The following is a 9058-nucleotide window of genomic DNA, read 5'->3' on the forward strand; positions in this document are numbered from 1 at the left end:
TGACCCTCCAGTTGTCTCTCCAGGTCTTGTATCTTCTCCAGTGCTGCCTGGAGAGCCTCTTCAGCACTCAATGCTCTCTGTTCAGCTTTCCTCACTCGCATCTCTGAATCACTGTGAATAAGGGAGAAATTCACCCTGTGCACATTGAGAACACTTTCCATTCCAGAGAAATGCTTTAAAAATGCCAGCTAATTACATTAATACAGTGTTTTAACAATTTAACTCTGATGCTCACAGGAAATAATAGAAATAGTAAAACATGCAGAAAATGTGTACATTAAGGTAGAAATTCTGCTGTAGGACTAAACCTACTGTAGTTCTCTCTGCAGTATTCCCAAAGAGGTCAGATCACTAAATGCTCTCTGGGCTTCTTTAGTTGTCGGAGACACAACCAGCTCATCAGTCTGATGATAGGGAGGAACGGAAAAATGATGTAGTTTCCCAAAAGGCTACAGACAGTAAAAAGATTGTGGTTTAAAGGTCATGCCTCAATCACATGCACTCTGTTCCTTCCAAGCTTTATTTGAGAGATGTTTCTGTCATTGTTGATCAGATTTATCACTGGACTTTCACAAATCCTTAGCTCCATCTGCAGGACATAAGTGAGAACAGCAACAGTCAAGATTTAACTATCTGATGCAGCTTGAATGACGCAAGAAAACCATAATAACCATCAACTTATTGTTAAAACAATTATTTTTTTAATATGGTGAATTATAAAAAATATTGCTGATAAAAGAGATTTACAGAAGACCTGGAATGGATGCAAACCAGATTCCTTCAGACCAGCGAGGGCCCAACTTTAATCAAATTTGAATATTAACTGAAAACTTTCCTTTTCCCATCTACTGTTCCTATTTTAATTGTATAAAATTCATTTAGATAAGTAAATTTCAATCCAAATTCCAACAGCAAACATTCTGAGGCGTAACTTTAGTCTCATCTTTAATCTTCTTGACATTTTCTGCTGCAGACTCTCCTGTTATCTCCTCCAACATCAGAAAAAGCAAAAACATATAAAATAAACTTGTATCTTGTGATTGATGTCAGTATAAGACCACTGATTTGGTTTTTTTTGATCTTAAGAATATGCCTGATCACCTGAGTCTCCAGACTGTCTGCAGGCTCTTTACCATCCATGAGCCTTGAATGGACAAGAAGCTCCTCTGGATCGTCACGCAGTCCTGAGAGGATTATTTTACACGTCTCCACCCAGTCCTCACAATCCCTCTGATCACAGGATTTCAGATAAAGTCCAGTCACTCCCATTACAAATAAGTGGACAAATGAGCAAAACAACATTGTATTTAATATTAAAATAAATTTCACAAAGTGATCTCACTTGGTGAAATGTATTCACAAAGTGAATCTGAAATAAGTTTTTCTCATGAGTGGTTGAGCATCTGTCTAATCAAACATCAATATTTTTGTAAAACATAGACATTCTTTGACACCAGTTTTAAAGTTCTGCGTCCCACAAAAAGCTGACTGTACCCACAGATCCATTAAGCTCATTAAATACAACATTCAATTCAGCAATAATCAATATGACAGCAACCCAGCAAACACGCCTGCTAACTGACTTAACCCTTGTGGTACACGGTCTGGATAAGAAACAGGTGTCGAGAAGATCTATGTCATGCTTTTTTTTCACTGATTTTTGCTTACTATCAAAACATCTGCATAAGTAGCCGGCCTTCACTGTTTCTGAGTAAACATTCTGAATCAGAAGATTTACCTGGAGCTTTTTGCATTTGTCACTTTCAGACCCCGCTTCCGATGGATCGTTTTCCTCCAGAATCAGGCTACATGATCTAGATTTAAAAAAAAAGAAAAGAAAAGAAAAGAAACCTTAGTAAATTCAGAAAATCGAAACTTTAAGCCAGTGTGACAAAAAATGTGTAACTCAAAATAGAATAAACTTCTGATACTTGTTAATGTAGGTGGAGAGGAAGTCCAGTTTCCCCATCAGCACCTGAGCATCTGAGTCTAGAGATTGCAGTGAGATTTTCTTAATATGGAGGTGTTCCTGTCCAAGATCGGCTTCTTCAACACAGTCAGGTGTCAAGATGAGCAGCAGATCAAACATCCAGCTAGTCTGAGCCATGTGAACTGAAATGACCTATAAACATTATACATTAGGGGGTCTGTGCCAGTGAAGCTGAATCTTTCTATTAGAACGATATATTTAGCCAAAAAGGATTTGTACTCACCTCCTCTTTAAGTTTATAGATCTCATCATCAACAAAGCTGGACAAGCAGGCGGTGAACACTTGAATATCAAGTAAGACCTTTTCTGTCTCTTGGCTGTTTGAGGACAGCAATAAGGAACATGTAAGCCAGTAAAAATACTCAAAATGTATTTAAAATAAAGCACAAGAAAAGGTTTTTAAACAAAGAACTGTCTCCTTTATATGCAGTATTGTTAGATGTTCTGCATGTGAAGGAAAACTCTTCAGAAATAAGTAAAGGTTTTAACACATATAAACTTTTAAGCTTAAGAAACTATGAGATGATATTTGTTACCTTATCTTTAAAAATTGATACATTTTGCATTGGTTATTAATCAACACATTTTTCAGTTTATAGACAGATACAAACCACCAGCTGTGTAACTTGCTTTTTATCTATATACATGTTTAATTAATGCAGCTGAACAACTTGGTATGAAGGGAAATATCAAAATGAGTAAAAATTGTTGCACAGTTATAAAGAAAATACAAATTGAACATTTTGGAATTGCATAGATTATAAATTTGAGAAGCCTAATAGGACAAGGTACTGACAGTCATGAACTGGGAAGTTGTTTTGGTACCAAAATGCTTTTTCTTATGGTTGAGTAAATTTCTGTTCTTGAATTTGTTTATATTTATGTAAATTATGATATTTTGGGGTGTAATAATGTATGTGTAAGATGTAGCAGGATTGGCGTGGGAATTAATACATTTTTATATCAAATCAAATCAAAATGTGTGTAAAATCTACTTTAGAGGGAACTAAAGACTGAAATAAAAAATACTGCTACAAAAAAAGGACACTTACAACACGTCTGGCCCTTTTTTGTCCTTGTTGTCTGTCTGCGACATGGAGAAATGCCACAGTGCTTCTTCAACCAAACCCTGACAGTCAAATAAAACGTCTTTGAGTTTCTGCCAGTCAAAGGTGAACGCCGTTTTTGACCACGTGATACACGCAGAAGTTCTGAAAACCCAGGATTCAATCAAACCAAGCAGCGACAGAATCAGTCTGAGGATTCCTGAAGTGAGAGAGAATGGACACGTTTTACACATATATACAAAATGATCTGTCACAATGAGACTCAATCAAGCAAAAAAGAAAAGAAAATGTGATAAACATTTGTCAATCAAACTGTCACCATGTGGTGGAACAAAGTAAGATGATCTGTGTGGATGTTTGTTCTGGTGCCATGACTCTATAAGCTCTCACCACTGTCCCCGCTGATCTTTAACCCCAGCTGCTTGATGATTTCAGGCAGAACCCACTCCAGCTTCCTTACAGCCTCTTGACCTTCAGGAGCTTCATAGAGACGAGGATGCCTTTCAAACAACTGAAGGCACAAATTCAGCCATTTTTCCTGGACAACTCCAAGATTTCCCAGTGTCTGTTGACACGAAACTGGTTTCTCGCCTTGGTAGTACTCCGACAAAAGAGCCAGAATCTGTGGAACCAAGACAATATTGTTTTAGAGTAAAACAAAAGAAGGACTTTATTTTCTTGCAAACAATACATTTTTTAGAATCATTTGGACAGAAAAAAGTTTTGTCTCTACCATTAAAGAATTGATCCCCTAACCCTCTTATTGCAATAGGTGTATGATTGCAAAGACAGAAGCATTAGTTTTGTAAATGGAAGAGTAAAAATCCAGATTCTCAAAATCTAACATTCAACATTCAAAGTCAAAACAATATATTTTAACTTTTTAGGTTAAGTTTTCTTCTGATACGAAAAAGTTGCTTCTTAAGAATATCCCCTTTTAATTGTTTTAGAGATTTTAAGACATTCTTAATTTGAACACCTTTTAGAGAAAATAACAAAAATAGTAAAGTGGTGTATAGATTGGTTTCATTATGGCTGAAAAATGTATGAAAGAAACAAAGTAGATAAAACATGCCAATGAGCTGAAAGCATTGATTTTTGAGCTCATGGCTAAAAATACAATGTTAAAAGGAAAAAAAGAATTATGTCTGAATAAATAAATTACTAATTACTTGACCCCTATTGATGTAAATGTGCATCAAACAACTTCAGTTCCAAAATTACCTTAATTTAGATTCTACTTGAAAGCAAAAACATATATGACAATTTTCATAGCTGAAAATGAATTCAGGCATCAGGAGTTTAACAAAAACACCGACAAAAATGGGACACTAAAGTACAAAAAACGTACTGACTTACTTGTGACCACCGCTTCAAATCTGTGTGAATCTCTTCCACAGAGTTTTCTTTATGATTGAGATCAGGGCACCTAATGCATTCATGAGAAATCAGTATCAAGTATCACCAAATATCTTTTTTTTTAAGCATTATTGCATTTTTAAATTCTCTTACTTATTTTGAGCAGTGATAAGTGAGAGCCATTTAGCGATGCCATGTTGGACTACACTGATCTGCGCACAGTGAGCACGCTCAGTTGTCTTCAGCTGGGAAACCACATGGGTCAGCTCATCTTTCCAGTGGTCTGTGAGCTCCATGATTTCTTTGAGGTCTTCTGTATCCTGCAAACCAAAACCACAGTCTTGCTGAGGTGCCACAAAAACATGATCCACATCTGTAGAGAACAGGAATTGATACTAACACCTTTGAGGAGAGATGAAGCAGGCAGCTCTCTGCTGTCTGGAACCATCCTCGTTCGCTGACATGCAGCTGACCAACAAGATGCAGCTTCTTTACACTGATCAACTGACAGAATACAAACCAATTTTTCCTTAGTCCAAAAAGTTGTTTTGCTTTAGTTTAGCAGAAGTAGGCCACAGCATCACACAGTAGGAAATGAAATCCGCACACAAAAAGTGCAGAGTATTTCCTACCTTTAGGGCAAGGCTGAATGTGAGTTTGCTCCAGTTGTTCCTCTCCTCTGTCATTTGTAGCAGCTGAGCCTCAAGGCGAGTTCGAAGCAGCTCATAAAGCTCATGGTAACGCTGAAGCACGCTGAGAAAAGGATCCCAATCATTCAAGAGCTCACAATTACTGTTTTTATAGAGAATCTCTGCAGATCTTCTGCTTTGTCTCAGGACAAAACATTAAAATAAAAAACATCTTGACTCAAAACTAGAAATTAAACACTTTTTATAGAGTCCGTGTAAAAAACTGCATTATATAGTAAAAACTTTGTGAAAGTAAGCCCTGACTGCATAGCAAACTCACTCTGAGTCTGTTTTGGTCTGTATGAGGGCTTCAGCCAGCTGCTGGTGAGCATGCTCTGCTTGCTCACAAACCAAGGCTTCATGGTCCTTGATTTTGGATGCTTCCCTGTAAAGTTGACACAAAAATAGAAGCACAGAAACCTTTTCTATTTGAGCGTCAATTAAAGAAACTTTATTTAGATTTGCTGCATCATTCGGCTATATGTATTAATGATCACAATGTTTCAATTTGATCCTGACCCACATACATGCTCAGCTGCTGCAGGGATGACTTGATGCGGTGGATTTCCTCTGTGAGTCGGCGGCCCAAACTCTTCTGGGCGACTGTCTCGGTGTGTAAAGCTTTTAGACGCCGTGGGATTCGATCCAGCAATGCCTGGTAGCGTTGTCTGGGGCAAAAAAACCCCAAAACAAATAGGATTCATCTTTTATTTAAAATATAATTTAGAATAAAAAGCGAACCGCACACGCCGCTAACCTGAGTTTGGCGAGCACTTGCCCTTTCTCTGCACAGCCGACAGTAACCTGCCTGATCAGTTCATGGAAAACAGTGTTGTAGATGTTCTGCTCAACCTTTACCAGCTCAAGCAAGCCTTCCATCTATAAAGCAAACCATAACACAGCTATGAAAACTACATGTGCAGGTATTTTCTGATCAAGCAACCTGATCAGCAGAGAGATGACAGTAAGGTTAAAGAGGGCTGCTTTGCTTTAAAGGTGCAAAAACCTTTAATAAACATGTAGTTGTTATTGAGGTTCATTGGTGAAGCGAACAGAAATAGGTATAATATAAACCAGAAAATAACAGTTTGAACAGCTCAGAAACACCTATTTTACAGCGATCTGTTTTGGTAAACTTAAAACATTTTTGAATTTCTTTACTGTCACAACGGAAGATTTTACTTTCCGCAAATGCAGCTGTGCGCTCCTGTCAGCCAAAGAGGCGCAGGACCTACTTGGGAGAGCTGGGATAACTCTTCATTCTGTCGATCCACTCCCGCCTTCTCCAGCATGTCATCCATGTTTTTCATCAACTCGACAGCTTCTTTTCTACTGCTAGGCTTCCTGAACACAGAATATGCACATGCATTTCTATTAAGGCCCCACCAACATTCAAGCTTCTTTTTTAAACAGCCTTCTTTTCTTCCTCCAGATTGAAATATTTGATTTCTATTTCTCTGCAGAACAAAGTAGGTAAATTATCAAACAAAGATGCTTGGATCTGCGATGACTATGATTTGGACTCACAGTGACGGAAAGACCCGGAGCTTCTGCTCTTCATCCATCAGCTGCACTGTGAACGCACTGGGAAAAACAAGCTTGTTTCACTTTTAGCATATATATTGTTTGGCTGCATTATGAATGCTGGTGGATAAAATATGACTTTTAAGACAGACTCACTCCTCATAGAACTTCAGACACCCTATCCCTTTGTTTTTCACAAAATTAAATTCTTCTGGGATTAATTGGTCAGATATATTCAAGTTCTGAAAAAAAAGAAGAAGTAAGTGGTTATCACTTCATGGTTATCATTAAGATAAAAACAAAACATGCCCAATTTGAAATATAATTCTGGTTAAAGTTTTTGACTAAAAGCTGTTCTCATTCCCAAATGATCACTTCATAATGATATATTATGTTTTAAACAAATAAAAAGTTAAAGAGAGGACGCTTTCTTTCACATGCAATTAAATTCTAAATATGACAGCAAAAGTCAGAAGATCAGTAAAAAGGCAAAACTCAAATGCTTATATGGGCAGTCAATGAAGTAAGGCCAACATTAAACTTTTTCCCATTGCATAGGAGAAAATGTCTCAACATGTTAAATTTCAGGGATTAAAAAAACTGTTCAAACTGGGATTGCTCACCTCTGTGTCACAAATATCCCTTTTGCCCGTGAGTGATGGCAGTGGTGTGGTCTTCCTCTGACTCACCGCATCACACAGAAATGAGATGTCCCTAACATGGAACATGTTGAATACAAATAAATATCCTTTAATTCAACTATAGGCTGTGCTAATTCCACAGGAAAATATATATTCCTAATTTTAATCTACTTGGTAAACTATCACAGTAATCCAACCATGCATTACCAGAAACAATAGGGATAAAAACAGAAAACAACACTGGCCTATGTTTAATTCTGAGCTGGGTAATTGTGGTAGTATTAGTCATTAAAATCTTGCTGACCTGCCAGCTCCTGTCAGAGATGTTGGCTGCTCCAGGAAGAATTTGTATTTGTTGCGTCCGAGCGGGTGATGCCACACAGCATCCGGCCGTCTGACTGCACGGTTCTGTACACAGAAGCAGCTTCACAATAAGTCACACTTTAAGATGTCTTGAGCTGTTAGTGCTGCAGTATTTTCTGCCTAACTGCTGTTAATCAACATGCACTATCATCTGTACAAACAACTGCGCCAGATGTCTTATAGTGGAATATATATATATATATATATTTGAGTTAAAATGTTTCATAGTTTTTAACAACAACAAAAAATTCTCAGTGAAACTTATTCTTTAGCATAGAATAAAGTATGAATCATTTCAAGCTTTTTGTGTCTGTGCTTTAAAGTTGACTTTTTTCTGTTATTATGCAGATGACATAAAAAAGATTGTGGTCATCGAGCACATCATTTTTAAAGCCAAAAACACATCAGTTACTTATAAAACAAATGTTAAAAAGGTGTTTTTTTTTGTGACCTTATCAATGTTTTGTTTGCTGCTTAGCTAATGATTTCTTTTTTAATAAAATAAACATTTACAAACCTAATGTGATGTAAATAGGAGTTAGTAGATACCTCTGTTTACATGCTTGACTTGCATCATTGGGGGCATGTCACATCAGAACTCCATGTATTTGTTGTAACATAATATACTGTCACCTGGACTGGGGTCCATTACCTCGCAGTGCTGATGGTGCACAGTGTGCCCTTCTTTGTTCCCGTTGCAGACAGTGGAGGAGAGGCCAACTAGGAGTTCATCTGGGATGGTGGGGGGTTTCACGAGTGGAGGATTGTTTTTCCTGGACTGTGCTGCCATTTTGACCGCCATATCTGCTACAAAAGAAAAAAGTACCTGACGATCATTTCCACTTTATGACTTTTTAGCATTCGTTTCTCTGTATAATGCACACACAATATAAATTGGATCAAAAGGAAAGGACTATTGCTTCTTTTAATACTGAAAAGACATAGTGGTGCTCAAGGATTCTTTAACAGAAATATTCATGTAAAAGAGACAAATTTGCTTTTAAGCAAAGCAGTTTTACTATGAATTGCTGTGTACAATAGCCTACAACGGAAAAACTATGAACGTATTAGGATAACTAAGAATTAATTCCATAGAAAGAATTATTTCCGCTGAAAAAGGATGGATGACCATAATCTTCCCCAGAAATCAAAAGAAAATATCAAATATAAAAACATCAAGTAAATAGTTAAAAAAATATTTTAGTTTATTTATAATTATTAGTATTATTTTTTTTTTATTTTTTGCATCCTCTGTCTCAGAGATGTTCATAAACTCACCGGTGCTGTCCTGGGCTCGTTTTGGCTTCGATGACCTGTGAGTGGAGCTGGATCTAGAAAACGTAGACATGCTGGATCCACGGCACCGGTGTGGAAGTCCTTGTGTGTCGGCAAAACCTTTAAAGGTCCAGAGGGGGAGCAGCAACT

General features: G+C 37.2%; 1 protein-coding gene across 3 annotated transcripts; it reads right to left on the bottom strand.

The window, feature by feature from the left end:
* Positions 1-352: 352 nt before the first annotated feature.
* axdnd1 (axonemal dynein light chain domain containing 1) lies at positions 353-9036 on the bottom strand. Of its 3 annotated transcripts, XM_023953859.2 has the most exons (21): positions 8912-9036; positions 8286-8440; positions 7575-7678; positions 7253-7343; positions 6786-6871; positions 6633-6689; positions 6341-6449; positions 5863-5984; positions 5633-5773; positions 5386-5490; positions 5049-5169; positions 4819-4920; positions 4570-4736; positions 4417-4486; positions 3448-3679; positions 3043-3256; positions 2214-2307; positions 1932-2122; positions 1739-1814; positions 1102-1230; positions 353-589 (listed from the first exon to the last, which is right to left on the bottom strand). In XM_023953859.2, exons 1-21 carry the CDS (start codon positions 8979-8981, stop codon positions 482-484), a joined length of 2544 nt encoding a protein of 847 aa, XP_023809627.2. In that variant the 5' UTR covers positions 8982-9036; the 3' UTR covers positions 353-481. The 3 variants fall into 3 exon arrangements, with proteins under 3 accessions (XP_023809627.2, XP_078802013.1, XP_078802014.1); XM_078945887.1 differs by lacking the exon at positions 353-589 and having other exon boundaries at positions 803-1230; XM_078945888.1 differs by lacking the exon at positions 353-589 and having other exon boundaries at positions 803-1230; positions 8286-8437; positions 8912-9034.
* Between the last annotated feature and the right edge of the window lie 22 nt (positions 9037-9058).

Source organism: Oryzias latipes, chromosome 4, assembly GCF_053564925.1.
Source record: "Oryzias latipes strain Hd-rR chromosome 4, Olatipes_Hd-rR_3.1".
Classification (NCBI taxonomy): domain Eukaryota; kingdom Metazoa; phylum Chordata; class Actinopteri; order Beloniformes; family Adrianichthyidae; genus Oryzias; species Oryzias latipes.

What these genes read in the sequence shown, in the direction of transcription:
- axdnd1 (XM_078945887.1), bottom strand. Translation starts at nt 8,981, where the DNA reads ATGTCTACGTTTTCTAGATCCAGCTCCACTCACAGGTCATCGAAGCCA. An exon ending in AAAGATCAGCGGGGACAGTG is followed by an intron (nt 3,257 to 3,447) that starts GTGAGAGCTTAT and finishes CTCTCACTTCAG; the next exon opens with GAATCCTCAGACTGATTCTG. An exon ending in AAAAAAGGGCCAGACGTGTT is followed by an intron (nt 2,308 to 3,042) that starts GTAAGTGTCCTT and finishes GTCCTCAAACAG; the next exon opens with CCAAGAGACAGAAAAGGTCT.